Source organism: Protopterus annectens, chromosome 6.part1 (genome assembly GCF_019279795.1).
Source record: "Protopterus annectens isolate FY-2018-M chromosome 6.part1, PAN1.0, whole genome shotgun sequence".
In the NCBI taxonomy this organism is placed as follows: Eukaryota; Metazoa; Chordata; order Ceratodontiformes; family Protopteridae; genus Protopterus; species Protopterus annectens.
The window spans coordinates 29,368,363-29,384,158 of NC_056738.1; the positions used below are offsets into that span (position 1 = coordinate 29,368,363).

Sequence of the window (15,796 nt, forward strand, 5' to 3'; positions counted from 1 at the left end):
AAGTCAACCAAGTTTAAGAGGCAGGATCTGCCTTTGACAAAGCCAAACTGGGTTGGATCCAAAGTCTGCATGTCTTTATTTATGAGTTCCATTATGATCCTCTCCATGGCTTTGCAGATAAGGCTTGTCAAGCTAATGGGGCGATAATTTCCAGGGTCTGTGGAGGCACCGCCTTATGAAGTGGGACCACAGTCGCCAGGCGCCACTCCTTGGGTACGTATCCTGAGGTGAGGCTAAGATTAAACAGCTGTCCTAACTGTGGGTTTAATTCCTCGTTGAGTTCATGAAGCACACAGCCGGGGACACCATCCGTCCCATGGATGCTGTGTTTTTGCCTTAGTGAGGGCAGTTCTCACCTGGGCGTTGGAGATGTTTGGGGGCTACAATCCTCTGGAATAGATATCTCTCCTTTGGGGGAAGGGAGAAGTTTGCACTGAACCTGTCAGCCAGTATGTTAGCAATGTGTGTAGGTTCAGTAATTTTCACATCATTTTGAACTAATTCTGAGCATATCTGGGAGTTTCCTCCTAGGTTTCTAACATAGCTAAAGAAGGCCTTATGATTGTCTTTAGAGTCCTTGGCGATTTTTCTCTCAAAATTTGCCTTGGATGATTTTATGAGAGCTCTTAGTTTTTACTTATAATGATCAAAGGTGTCTTACCTTTCAAGGATTTTGCTCTATCTTGTAGTAGCTTCCTCCTTTTGTTGTAGAGCTTGTTTATGGCTGGGGTCCACCAGACTGGACGCTTGCCTTTGGTACAGAGAGTCTTAGTTTTGTTTGGGATTGCCTGATCCATGCAGTCCTGTAGGTGCTGGTAGAAGGCATTTGTAAGTGATTCAGCGGTTTGAGTAATGTTTACCACTGGCTCAGGGGCCTTAAAGGAGACCACACTAGTTTTTAGAAGTGTGAAATCGGCTTTTGAGAAGTTTTTCACTGTGGTCTTTTTGTTTCAGGTGGGGCGGGATGAGGACCTCCAGCGAGATTAGTTTATGATCTGATCTCACCAGTGAGGGGTATACTTCGGTGTTGAACATTTTGATCCCATGTTCGTGATGATGAGATCAAGTATGTTTTCACCTCTTGTGGGATGGTGACTAGTTGTTCCATGGCATTTGAGTTTATGAACTCCAGGAATCTTTGGGTTAGAGTGTTCGGGCTTGAGTAGTGTTCCCAGTCTATATTAGGGTAGTTGAAGTCACCTAGTATGATGGTGTTTGGAGATACATTTATCCCCTCCAATGTTTTCAGGAAGGCCATGTGAGGTTCCTGAGTTTGAGAGGGTGGCCTGTAACATGCTACAAATTGCAGAGCAGTCTTGCCTATGGTTAATTGCACCTGGATGGTCTCCGATGCATCGTGCGCTGTTACCAACCTTGAGGTGTGGGTGTCCTTTATGAATATGGACACCCCACCTCCTTTCTTGGTGTTGTCCGGATTTTGGGGCCGGAACGTATGATATGAGGTGAAACCTGTTAGTGCTGGGGTGCTCTCAGGAGCCTTGAACCAGGTTTCTGTCACAGCACAGACATCGATGTTCTCCATATTGAGAAGGGCCTCGAGTGTGCATCTTGAGATTGAGACTTCTGGCATTGAGCAGCATTACCCTTAGTTTTTTCCTTTTGGTGTTCTAGGGTGGTAGGTTTAGAATTTGAGCCTTGCCTAAAAGGCACTATGGGGTGGCAAGAGCCTTTGCCAATATCCGAAGCCCAGGGTGACAGGTGCAAGCCGTCCTCGAAGCAGCGTGGCTTGTCCAGCATGTCATCCCAGGCAGACAGACATTGATCCCTTTGAATGACACCAGAATTTAAGCCAATTATTAAAGCTGATCATCTTATCACTGTATTGTGGCATCATTCTAGGTGAAGGTAGGATACTGCTCAAGGTCAGGGTCATACCTGCCTGGGCTACATAATCAGAGAGCTCCTCGTCCCTTTTCATGTAGTCCAAGGAGGTACGCCTCAGGTCGTTGACACCAGCGTGGACAATGACTGAGTCGCACTTGTACCTGCTGTTGAGAGACCTGAGTGCTTGCGTTATGTGGCGGATTCTAGCGCCCGACAGGCAGCTTACTGTGACCTTCTCCTTACTCAGTCTGGTGAGCGGGACGCCAGTGTGTCTGACTATGGAATCACCAATGACAAGTGTGTCTGGCATTTTGTTTGGCCTTAAGGGCTGTGACTGTTTGACACTCTGACTGTGTGGTCTATGTGTTGCATGTGTTGGGTCGTGAGGTGGTAGTTGTTTGGGTGTCTGCTTTGGTGGCCTCTGCTGTTTTGGTAAATTTTTGACCAGAGCCTCCGAGTATGTCTTTGTGTGAGTATGTGTATGATTTGAAGTTGTGATGGTACCATGTGTGACTGGGTATGTATTGTGTGTGGTTGCCTTCTCCTCCTGTCTGGTCTTGCCAGTCCTATGTTGAGAGAGCTCAGCCTCCAGTTTGGCCGTATAGTTGCATCTCTCGCATGTATTTGTGTTTTGTGGGAGAAGGAGAGGATTGTTCAGGTACATGAGGCAATTGTAACATTGCCTCAATATTCCCAGGTTCACCAGTTGAGCTGGAGAGGACACTAGCAACTGATCCCTAACTATCTAAAACTTTTTTGCATACAAGTGCCTTTGACTGTGTTCTTGATTGTGTCTTTTGAACTAGTTCCTTAGTTTTAGGTAGTTCAGTTCACTGTTTTAATTTGATATCATCGTTAGATGTATATATATTTTAGGTTTAAGCAATGTATTATAATGAGAGTTTAATTGATTAATTGCTCAATGATTATACCACAATGCATTGTACTTAAGGAATGTTTTTTTAAAAATTTTTTAACGTCTGATGAAGCGGAGTGTGAATCTGCAAAAGCGCTTACGTTTTGTTTTTCTCTACAATAAAACTTTTATTGTTTTATGTTACTATCTGAGTGTACATCGCAGAGTTTCATTGGAATATATCTGCTGGTTGCTACTGACGAAACAATTGTTTGCTTGCTGCCTCCTGGGTTTGTTTAGTTAAATACTTCCAGGGACATTGAACTTGTTTCTATCATATAATCTTGTGGGCTTTTGATGGAAGCAGCAGCTAACATGGATACTCTAGATGGATTTAAAGACAATGCCTCAAATAACAGCTTGAGAAGTTTGCTGACGACTACCGAGAATCCTCTTTTGAACTTTAATCCATCGAATACTTTGGGTATGGTACCCACTAATTTGAACAACGAACTGCCTATAAGAAACCTGAAACGCAACATAGAGAATAATGTATTTAAGTTCAAATGCTTACAAAATCAGCGTTATCACTTAGAAGCAAGTCTGCAAATGAATGTTGTACCCCGTGGTTTAAGAATACTTAATATGCCCACCTACGGGAACACATATCCCAAATTATTAACCAAATGGCAAAAGGTAAACTTAGATACTAGTAAAGCTTACATGGAATTGATTCTTAACTTTTTTCAACCCATTGAAATAGACTTACGTAACGAGATTATCCAACAACAGAATGAACTGTTTAACATTTATGGGGATGGTCCAACTGAAGTGTTTTTACAAGATGTAACAGAAAAGGTATCAAGATATGAAATTAAGCTTCTTGACATCAAGAAAAGAAAATTAATGAGGGACTTAGATGATTTTAAAAAACAATGTTTTCACTGGGCCAAGAAATTTAAATGCAGATACTACTTTAAATCCCAATAATCCTCGTACACAACGTGCTAGGGAAGCACGTACCTCTGTAAACAGCTCTACGTCTGCGAATGCCAGCGTATCACTGACGAGAATGGAGAGCCATGTGTTCACACGGAAATTAGAGGCTACTTCAACTGCTGCATCAACCGTTAACACAGCAGAAGGCACGGAGGATGCAGTGGATACATTATTGTCGCCACAACCAGCAGTATCAACGTACTCAACACCGAGAGAAGCTCCAACAGGTTCCACGTTGGGGGATGGTGTCGATACAGCTGTATGTCCCTTACCAGACGTAAGAAGGAAAATTCTAACTGATGTCTCAAATCCCCTTGAAACGTCAGCTTTTCCCTTACCATTCAAGGCAATGAGAAAAAAATCAATGGATGGCGAACCACAGCGTGGACAGAAACGAAAGGAGATGTCGCAAGCTCCTCAGGTGCATACCATCAAAAAAATGTGGACAAAGAAACCTAGTTCTGAACTTATCTCAACGTGAACTAACTAATATTGAATTTAATTTATTGAACAGAGGCTTGGGTTTTATACCCACTGCCCACATTGACATTAGTGATATAATTTTGTCAGTACGTATGTTTATACGTGATGTTTCTCTAAAACTTCATTTGGGGCAAGGTAGAGTTATGAATAGTCAACAATTTAAGAAGAAGAGTGCTTTTATTCCACCTGTCCCCCCAAATGTCTATATATTTTTAAAAGCAGTGGAGAAAGCTCTATATGAAGACATGCCATATATGGAATGTAGTAAACTCACTAATTTAAACAATAATGAAAGAGAAGCACTTAAATGTTTGCAAAATGACCATAGTATTACCATTAGGCCTTGTGATAAAAGTGGGATGGTTGTGGTCTTGGATACAACTTACTATTTAAATGCTATGCAAGATATGTTAGATACGGATGCATATACAGTGATTACTTTGGATCATATTTATGATTTTCTTAAGCTGATACATTCATCACTACTTGATTGTTTGCATCTAGGTATTATTACTAAAAATCTCTTTGATTATTTTAACGCTGAGCATTCTTTAATTCCCAGATTACATGGTTTGCCAAAGATCCACAAGGATCCTGTTTGTCCTAAATTTCGTCCTATTGTGGCAGGTGCAGGATGGTCTACTGAAGCAACATCTATATATTTAGACCAGGAGTTAAAATCTGTACTCTCTAGATATACAAATGTTCTAAGGGACACTGAGCAATTTTTGAGAGAATTGTATAGTTTCAGTACTGGATATGTTAACAAGAAGGATTGGCACTTTGTCACATTGGACGTTGAAGCACTATTTACATGCATTCCTAATAATATAGGCTTAAAAATACTTAAGGAATTGTTGGTAGTTGATAATCGGATGGAAGTGGTTAAAGCGGATCTTTTATGTCTCCTTTTAGAAATCGTACTTGACAACAATGTTTTTCTTTTCAATAACAAATACTACAAACAGAACATAGGTATAGCAATGGGCACTAGTTGTGCGAACACCTATGCTAACCTCATTATGGTTGCATGGGAGCAACAGCATTTAATTGGTCACCAGAACGTCTTATTCTACAGACGCTTTGTAGATGACCTTTTTATTGTATGGAACGGTAATAGAGAGAGTTGTAACACCTTGTTTAGTTATGTTAATTCTACCAGTGAATTTCTTAAATTTACAGCATGTTTCTCTGACACTGAAATTGATTTTTTAGATGTCACTGTGTATATAGAAGGAAATTCCCTAAAAACTAAACTCTATAGAAAACCATGCTACCGTTCTTCTTTCTTGCACCATGATAGTATGCATAATCCCAGTTTGTTTCATAACATAGTTAAAGGACAAGCTATGAGGATTTCAAGGCTGTGTTGTGATGATACTGTCTTTAATAGTGAATTAGAACAACTAAAACAAGGTTTCATGAACAGGGGTTATAAAGAGATAGAAATTAATAAAGTCTATGCACAAATGGGTGATTTGAAGAAGACAAGAGCCAAACCTTTCTTCTCTCAGGGTACAAATCATTTCCAGAAAAATAGCATCAGGGAAGATATCACTCCTTCTATAGTGATACCATATTGTAGTAACATCCAATCAATACAGCAAATTATGCATAACAACTGGCACATTTTGCTAGTTGATGAGAAAACACACCAGTTAGTAGGTAATGTACCAAAATTTATTTTTATAAACAATAAAACTTTAAAACAAACCTTATGTTATGGGAACAATGAATTTAGAGCGCAAGGGACAATTCCCTCTATTTTATTTGGAACTAGTAAATGTGGGAAATGAGCATACTGCTCCTACACTGACGAATCGAGATTTAAGCACCCCGATACAGGACATTTATGGCAACTTAGATGCAGGGGAGATTGCAATACTAGAAATGTTGTATATGTTGGCCACTGCACTGTATGTTTCTCCTATTATATAGGAAAAACGAACAGGTCCTTACGAGAACAGATCAGAGACCATACCTATAATATTCAGAGACAAGAGGAATATAGTGCAATAGCTAAACATGTAATCAAAGAAGGTTCTGAACATACTTTTTTATTTCAAATTTTACATGTTCAACCCCAAAATATACGTCTAGGCAATATTGTTAATGATACTGAAAATGCCGAATTAAAATGGATTTTAAGGTTAGGTGCACACAGGGGGAGAGGTTTAAATGATACAGTTTCTATAAAACCAGCAATGAATGCCAGAAAACTGAGATAATATAGCCCCCCGCCTGTTAGTCACACTGATACATATTAGTTATATAAATACATTTTCTGTTTCATGTACATTTATTGCTTTTAGATAGACAGGATAACACAGCTCCCGTTAGTTATATTAATACATATTAGTTATATATACACATTTTTAGCTCCATGTATATTTTTTGCATACAAGTGCCTTTGACTGTGTTCTTGATTGTGTCTTTTGAACTAGTTCCTTAGTTTTAGGTAGTTCAGTTCACTGTTTTAATTTGATGTCATCATTAGATGTATATATATTTTAGGTTTTAGCAATGTATTATAATGAGAGTTTAATTGATTAATTGCTCAATGATTATACCACAATGCATTGAACTTAATGAATGTTTTTTTAAAAAATTTTTAACGTCTGATGAAGCGGAGTGTGAATCCGCGAAAGCGCTTACGTTTTGTTTTTCTCTACAATAAAACTTTTATTGTTTTATGTTACTATCTGAGTGTACATCGCAGAGTTTCATTGGAATATATCTACTGGTTGCTACTGACGAAACAATTGTTTGCTTGCTGCCTCCTGGGTTTGTTTAGTTAAATACTTCCAGGGACTTTGAACTTGTTTCTATCATTTATATATATATATATATATATATATATATATATATATATATATATATATGGGTCTACTATATTTGGTCAAATTACATTTGGTCAAAAATGATTTCAGGCAGTTCACTTCACTGAAAATGCATTTCACTGAAAACCCATTTGGTCGAATTCCAGTTGGTCAAAAATGGAATACAGCCCCTGCCCCACTGCAGTGCGACCCTGAGTGAGAAAATAAAGTAAGGGGGGTGTGGGGGGGCACAGCCCCCCCCACATAACTGCAGTGTATGCACTATTATATACATATGTATCCATTAAAAATACATTGAAACATATAACGTCACTAAAAACTAGTTGCCCCCCCACACTCCCCCTAACTTTATATTCTCACTCCAGGGTAGCACTACAGTGGGGCAGAGGCTATATTCCATTTTCGACCAAATGGAATGTGACCAAATGAGCTTTCAGTAAAGTGGGCTCCCTCTAATCATTTTCGACCAAATGTAGTTTGACCAAAAGCAGTAGACCCATAGATATATATATATCTATATATATATATATATATATATATATATATATATATATATATATATATATATATATATATATATATATATATATATATCTATATATATACATACATATATATATATATATATATATATATATATATATATATATATACATACAGTATATATATATATATATATATATATATATATATACATACAGTATATATATATATATATATATATATATATATATATATATATATATATATATATATATATATATATATATATATATACAGTATATATATATATATGTGTGTGTGTGTATATATATATATATATATATATATATATATATAATATACATACATACACACACACGTGTGTGTGTGTGTGTGTATATATATATATATATATATATATATATATATATATATATATATATATACACTATACATACATACAAGGAAAGACATGGTTATATACAGAGTTTATGTGTGTGTGTGTGTGTGTGTGTGTGTATATATATATATATATATATATATATATATATATATATACATATATACATACACACACACACACACACACACACACACACACACACACACACACACACACACACACACACACACACATATCTGTATGTATAAAAATTTCCGAATTCTAGCTTGGGTGGATCTGTCTGAGGAACCAGCTGCACTATATCCTTACAACATTATGTTTCAAGCTAATAAAATATAATACAACTTGTCTTTGTACCTGTGTCTGTAATACACTAATCAACTGATCCTTCTCTTCTAAGGCAGCATCAAACTCTTCCTGAAGGTGCTTCTTAGCTTGCTGGTCCATTTGAAGCTCCTGAAAAAGAAAAAAAAAAAGAAGTTATCTGCTCATCATAATGTTCCATCTGAGTTGTTGACTTCACTCATCTTCAACCTGTGGTACTGGATCCAACTCACCCGTATACTAAAGCACTCTGAGCTCCTCTCCTACACATAATGCTCTGCTCTCCCCGATCCCCTCAGATTGAGTTTGTTGCTGTTACACATGTAAAGTCTCCAACAACTATTTTCGTGTGTATATACACACACACACACACACACACACACACACACACAAGTAAAAAAAAAAGAAAGTACTTCAGGAGTTCAAACAGGTGAAAATGAATACCATCAGCCCATCCTCTAGGCCCTAATTATTATGAAAGGGGGATGGAGGGAGTGAAGGTTGAAGATGAATAAAGTCAACAACTCAAATGACACATTATGGTGAGTACAAAACTTTTTTACCTGAAGCTATTGACTTCATTCAATCTTCAACCTGAGGGACAGAGTCCCCAGCTACAGTACCAAAGAATGCTCTGTTTCTGGAAATAATGTCCAATTTGCAATCAGATATAAAGGTATGAGAATTTGCCAAGTGTCAGCTGCACAGATATCAATGGGAACTTTAGACCAAAAGGCTGAGGACGTGGACACAGATCTAGTAGAATGGGTCTTAATTTGAAAGAGTAAAGAAATCCTTTGGAAGAATACACGAGAGATACAGATGGAAATACAGTTTGCCAGCATGACTTTGAAGACAGGTTTGTCCAAATTAGACATGAAAAAGGTCTATTTACATCCAGAATATGAAATTTACACTCTCCCTTGTTTTGAAAGTTGGGGACAAAAACTGGAAGATTGATGACCTAACTGATGTTAGCTTCAGAAGTAGCTTTGGGCAAGAAAGAAGGATTAGTACACAGAGTAACTCTGTCTTTGTGAAAGATTAAACATGGTGGTTTGGAAGATAAGGCTTTAAATTCAGATACCCTCTTAGCAGAGGTGATGGCCACTAAAAAGTTGGTTTTCCAGGATAAGTACTTCAATTCAACTTTTGCTGAAGGCTAAAAGGGAGGCACAATCAAAGCTTGCAAAACCATGGTGAGATCCCAAGCGGGAGTGGGATTTTTGATTGGTTTTGAAGAAGAAAGGTACTCTTCAGAAAGGCCTTGCACAATTTGGAAGTGGCCAAAGAAGAGGAATTTTCCCCACTGTGAAAGTTGGAAATGGCTGCCAAATGAACCTTGACAGTAGAGAAAAGTACAGTTTTGTACCTACCATAAATGTAAATGTTCGACTGTTCACACTGCTGCAGTCATCACACTTGGGTTATCTGCCATCAGGCGGTCCCGCAGTCGGCCTGAGTTCCAAAGTCTTGGTCCGGCGTCTGTTGCAGTCGCTTCTTCCCCGACGTCAGTGCGACAGGGGTATAAAAGAGGCAGCCGATGCCATTTTCTTCAGTTTTTCTTACCCCAGATGTCAGGTGCCCCCAAATAGGAAGGCAATACATAATCCTAAGTAAAATACATAAGTAGAAAACAATAGCTACAGCTGTAAGCAAACACACCATATAGAAATGCATCATATAGATTGTATAAAAAGGGAGGTATAGATAAAACCCAGGTAAGAAGAGGGGATGGTGGGAGGGTAACCTGGACTGCAGCAGCGTGAACACTCGAACATCTACATTTATGGTAGGTACAAAACTGTACTATGTTCATCGTGTTACACTGCTGCAGTCATCACACTTGGGTTGAATTCCAAAGCTAAGTTTGGGCGGTTGGTACTAAACAGGGTTTGGAGAAGCTAGTAGGCTCTGCAGAACTGCAGTGGCAAAGCCAGCTCTGGTTTTTGAGTATACAGTTAAGTGGTAGTGCTTGGTGAAGGTGTGCACTGAACTCCAAGTTGCAGCCTCCAAAATATCCTTGGTTGGTACCCCTCTGAGGAAGGCTGCTGATGTTGCTGTAGCTCTGGTGGAATGGGGCCTAATGTTACCAGGTACAGGTTTCCCATGGTGTGTGTAGCAGAAACGGATACAATGTCCTATCCATTTTGAAATGGTCTGTTTCGAGATAGCCTTTCCTTGTGATCCTGCAGCATAGGATACAAAGAGTTGGTCAGATTTTCTGAAAGCCTTAGTTTTATCCAAGTAGAAACGTAATTGCCTGTGAATGTCCAAAGAGTGTAGGAACCTTTCCCTTTTATTCTGGGGGTTTGGATAAAAGGTGGGTAAATGAATGGTTTTGTTTTTTTGCCACAGTGGATACCACCTTTGGCATAAAGGAAGGGTTAGTTCGTAAAGAAACTCTGTCTTGATGAAAAATGATGAAAAGCTCCACTGCCATTAGGGCCTGTAGCTCTGAGACTCTTCGTGCTGAAGTTATTGCTAGCAGCAGGGCAGTTTTCCATGATAAAAATTGTAAATCGTCTGAAAAAGCTGGTTCGAAGGGTGGTAGTGTAAGTTTTTCCAAAACAAAATTGAGGTCCCAAGTTGGTGTTGGTGCTCTCCGGGGCGGTCTTATGTTCTTAGCCCCTCTGAGGTACTGTCTTAGTAATGGATGTGAAAATATTGGAGGATCCGTGTTGTAATGAGCTGAAATAGCTGAAGCATGGATCTTAATAGATGAAAAGGAAAGGCCTTTGTGCAACATCTCAGTTAAATATTGCAGAATCTGAGGAATATTTGGGAAAAGAGGATTTTGGCCTTTAGCCTGGTTCCAGACCCAGAATCTTTTCCATTTGTCTGAGTAGGTTTTCCTGGTGCTGGGTCTCCTGGCCTCCAGAATGACATCCATAACAGCTTTAGAGAGAAGTGTTGACTGGTTGTTTAGGTAATCTGCCATGCAGCCAGATTTAAAGTCTTCAGCTGGCTGTGTAGAATCTGATTGTTTTGCTGAGTCAGCAGGTGAGGGATTTGAGGTAAAATCCATGGTGGGCCTTGAGCCATGTTCCTTAATATTGGATACCAGTGTTGACGTGGCCAGTCTGGAGCAATGAGTATCATTTGTGGCCTCTCTAATCTGGCTTTCAGGAGCACCTTTGCCAGAAGAGGCAGTGGAGGAAAGGCATACACTGTTAATATTTTCCAGCTGAATGAGAGGGCGTCCACTTTCCAAGCTAGTGTGTGGTATGTCCTTGTGCAAAATTTCTGTAGTTGGTAGTTTTGGGGGGAGGCAAACAGATCTATGTCTGGGCTCCCCCATTTTTGAGTTATCATTATGAATATTTGTGGATCTAGTTTCCACTCGTGAGGATCCATGATATTTCTGCTTAGTGCGTCTGCCAATGTATTTTTCTTTCCTGGCAGGAATTGTGCTTGTAGTTGAACTTGGTAGGTCAGTGCTGTGTTCCACAAGGTCATTGCTTGCCTGCATAGGGGGTATGAATGTGTGCCCCCTTGTTTATTTATGTACCACATCACTGTGGTGTTGTCCGTCTTTATTAGAAGTTGCCCTGGATGTAGGAAGTCCTTGAAAGCTGTTAGGGCATTTTGTACAGCTAGCATCTCTTTTTGATTGATGTGGAGATGCATTTGATCTGCAGACCATTTGCCCTGAATACACTGTCCTGCCATGTGTGCTCCCCTGGCGTAATCCGATGCATCTGTTGTTACTGTTTGCCTGGCTGTGGGTAAGTTGAAAGGCTGACCCTTGCTGAGGTGACATGCCTGAGCCCACCATAGAAACTCCTGTTGAAGGCAGGGAATGAGTGCTATTATTGTTTCCAAGCTGTGGCTGTGTTGAGTCCATACGCTTTTCAGGTACCATTGTAATTTTCTCATATGCAGTTTGGCATATGGTATTAGTAGCATGGAAGATGCCATGAATCCCAAGGCCTGCAGAATTTTTCTTGCAGGGAGTTGGGTCTTTGTTGCTATCATTTTGAAGTATTGAGTCAGTTGTCCTTGCTTGTCTGGTGTGAGATATGCCATCTGGGCCGTTGTATTTAAGCTGGCACCCATAAATGTTATGTCTTGTGAGGGCACTAGTTTTGACTTCTTTTCATTTACTGTGTACTCTAAGAAACTTAGTAGGTTTTTTACAAACACCAGATGTTTTAAAAGAATGTCCTTGCTTTCTGCTTGAATAAGGCAGTCGTCCAGGTATGGATATATTTGAATTCCTCTTTGTCTGCAGTATGCAATTACTGGTGCCAGGCATATTGTGAAGACCCTGGGTGCAGTAGATAAGCCAAAAGGCAATGCAGAGAAATGGTAATGAGTTGAACCTGCTATAAATCAGAGGTATCTTCTGCAATTTTGTCTGATAGGGACATACAGGTATGCCTCCTTGAGGTCCAGTGTTACTAGCCAAGCCTTCTTGCCCAGCAAGGGAAGAAGTTGCTGTAGTGTGAGCATCCTGAATTTGGGTACTTCCAGGTATGTGTTTAGAACTGAAAGGTCCAGAATGGGTCTCCAGGCTTTGTCCTTTCGGGGAACCAGAAAGAGTCTTGAGTAAAATCCTTGTCCTTGCTCCTGTGTAGGAACCTGTTGAATGGCTCTTATGTCCATGAGTGCTGTAATTTGTCTTTGAGCCTCTGCCCATTGATTTGGTGGCAGGTTTGGTATTCCTTTTATCCTTGGTAAAGTGTGAAAGTGGAACCTGTATCCTTGAGATACAATATTTAGGACCCATTTGTCTTTTGTGATGATGTGCCAATTGCCTGCAAAAAGTGCAAGTTTTCCTCCCAAAGGAGCTGAATCCCAAGAGGGATTTGTTTGGCAGTCTGAGGGGTAAGTCATTGTGATTGTCTTCTGAAAGTTTGAGGCCTGTCTTCTCCTCCTTTCTGGGTTGTGGCACCCCATTGTGGAGACTTCTAAGAGCCTTGCGGCTGACCTCTGCCCCTTGGGCGTCTGTATTTGCCCCTCTGTGGTCTGTCAGAAGATGGAAAGGACCAGTTTTTGGCCAATTTCTGCTGAAACGAGGGGTTGAACCTGTAAAAAATCCTTGACCGTCTGCATAGATTTTGCCTTATCCTCCATTTTCTTTAAAACCTCTTCTGCTTTCACACCAAATAAACCATCCTGCTGTAAAGGTGCATCCAATAACTTTGCTTTAACATGATCAGGTAAAGTTTGTTCTTTTAACTAAGCATGCCTACGAATGACAGACCCGGTTACTGCTGCTCTACAAGAAGCTTCCAAAGAATCAGATCCACATTGCAAAGTATGTTTTCCCACTTGTACTGCTGCATGCAACAAATCTTGCATTTCCTTGTAATTAGGCTGCTCTGTACGTGTGATCATTTTTTGTTTTAATTGAGACATCAAATATTGTTGATATTTCATCATGTGGAACTGGCAATTTAAGGCCCTCATAGCTAGAGTAGCTGAGGTATATACTTTCTTTCCCCCATCTATCTAGTGCTCTAGTATCCCTTTCAGAGGGTACAGGATTTTTAGCAATAGAGGCCTTAACCCCTTTGGGACCCTGGGAAACAGTTTCTGGATCAGCAACAGGGCATTTATATAGGAATTTGTGTGAGTCAAGGACTCTGTGGTATCTGTCTGGTTTGGCTGGTGCAGGAGGTAATGAATCTGGGTTAAGGCTACATTCTGAATAAACATCATCCACAATGTCTAACACAGGTGGAATAGCAAGGGGTCTGTGCTGGGGTAATAAAAGGAACTCTCGGAGCCTTTTCATAGAATCAGAGTAATCCTGGCCTTCCCAGTGGAAATGTTCCCTCATGGTATGTAAAGTTTCCCCAAAAGAGTAGTCTACTGGGGGAGATGCTGAAGGAATAGACTCTTCAGCATCAGAGTCTTCATAAAGAGTATTCCTGTTCCTCAGAAGAATCTGAGGAAATGGAAACCTGGTCAGAGGAAGCGTAGTCCTCCTCCTGTCTAGGCCTTTTGTCAGGAGGGGGATGGGAACCCCTGATTAGGGTAATTAAGTCTTCAGCCATCTTAAGCATCTGTTTCTTAGGCATGGGGCCCTGTACTGGAGACTGCTGTACAGGCTTCCTTACTTTTAAAGGAGTTTTCAGCTTTGCATAGGATTTTATAGTAAGTGTAGTCGGTCTGAAGACACCTTCAGCAACTGAAGGCCTTTCAACTACACCAGAATCCCCTTCAGGCATGGAGTCGGAAGGGCCTAAAGATAAAGGCTCTGGAGGCCCAGTAATCTCCACTTGGGAGTCAGATACAGCCTGGGGTTCTAAATCAACAGTCGTCAGGGGCCACGTAGGTGCCTCACTGAAAACCGGAGAACCAGCGACTGGCCTAGCAGAGGCATCGGTGTCTAGTTTGGGTCTCGGCTGCCTGTCCTTATCTTTGTGCTTTTTATGCACCCCGGTCGTCGGTTGATCCAACGGCATGGTGTAATTAAATTTTCTACCAAAATAATGTCGGGCGAAATCAAACCGACGTTTAATAGTTCGTTTGTTAAACCTAGCACAAAACCGACAACCTGTGACGTCGTGGTCTGGGCCTGGGCAAGGAATGCAATAAGAATGAAAATCCTTATGAGGTATTTGCTTCCCACAAGAAATGCAATTATTAACTTTTTCTGACATCGGTCTGAGGCAAGAAAAGATTCCCCAACAGGGTACTTAGCTTTATTGAAGACTTCGGTCTGAAATTCGATTTGAAAATCTCAGGAGTTGGCCGACCGGCACTTGCGAACTGCTTCTGCTTCGGGCACCGCGCGGCAAGAAAGACTGGAAAAAATGGCGTCAGCTGCCTCTTTTTTACCCCTGTGGCACTGACGTCAGGCAAGAAGCAACCGCAACCGACGCCGGACCAAGACTTTGGAACTCAGGCCGACTGCGGGACCGCCTGACGGCAGATAACCCAAGTGTGATGACTGCAGCAGTGTAACATGATGAACATCTAGCTTCATTATGGAAAACAGAGTCTAAGAAGTCCAGGATGGTGGTAGAAGGTGCCGTAAATAGAACTAAATGGTGCTGATGGGCCCAAATTGAAAATCCTTTCCATTTGCTATTATATATTTTCCAGGTAGAAGGTTTACATACTGTAATTAAGATCTTTTAGAGAGTTCTAGCCATGACTGAAATTGGAGCAACCAAGTGGTCATTTTCAGGTTCGAGAGGTCTGGGAAGACCTGGTACACGATCCAGACTCCACTGCGGACAAACCAGATGAGACCAAAAGGAGGGAAACAAAACTTACCAAGGCCAAAAGGGAGCAATGAGAATTACCTTGCACTTCAACCTCTGAGCTTTCTGTAGAAAACTGGGGATGAGAGGAAGAAGGGGAAAAGCGTAAAGCACACCAGGGGGCCAAGCATGGACTAGACCCTTTCTTGGTGATTGTCCCTGAGGAGGGATCAGGGTGAAGAACTTGCTGCATTTTGTGTTGGAAGGAGAGGCAAAGAGACAGCAGCAAGGATGACCCAATTTCTGGAATATCATGTTCACCACTGATGAATTGACAGACCACTTGTGAGGCATCAGAATGATTCTGCTGAGCTTGTCCACCAGGATTGTATGACTTTCCTGG

General features: G+C 40.6%; 1 protein-coding gene across 1 annotated transcript in view; it reads right to left on the reverse strand.

Moving 5' to 3' along the window:
• The window catches only part of LOC122805248 (golgin subfamily A member 4-like), a 1,317,313-nt gene that overhangs the window by 724,962 nt on the left and 576,555 nt on the right, over positions 1 to 15,796 (reverse strand). The window contains exon 6 of the mRNA XM_044075338.1: positions 8,267 to 8,365. Coding sequence (XP_043931273.1) covers positions 8,267 to 8,365 — 99 coding nt within the window. The remainder of the gene's footprint in view (positions 1 to 8,266; positions 8,366 to 15,796) is intronic.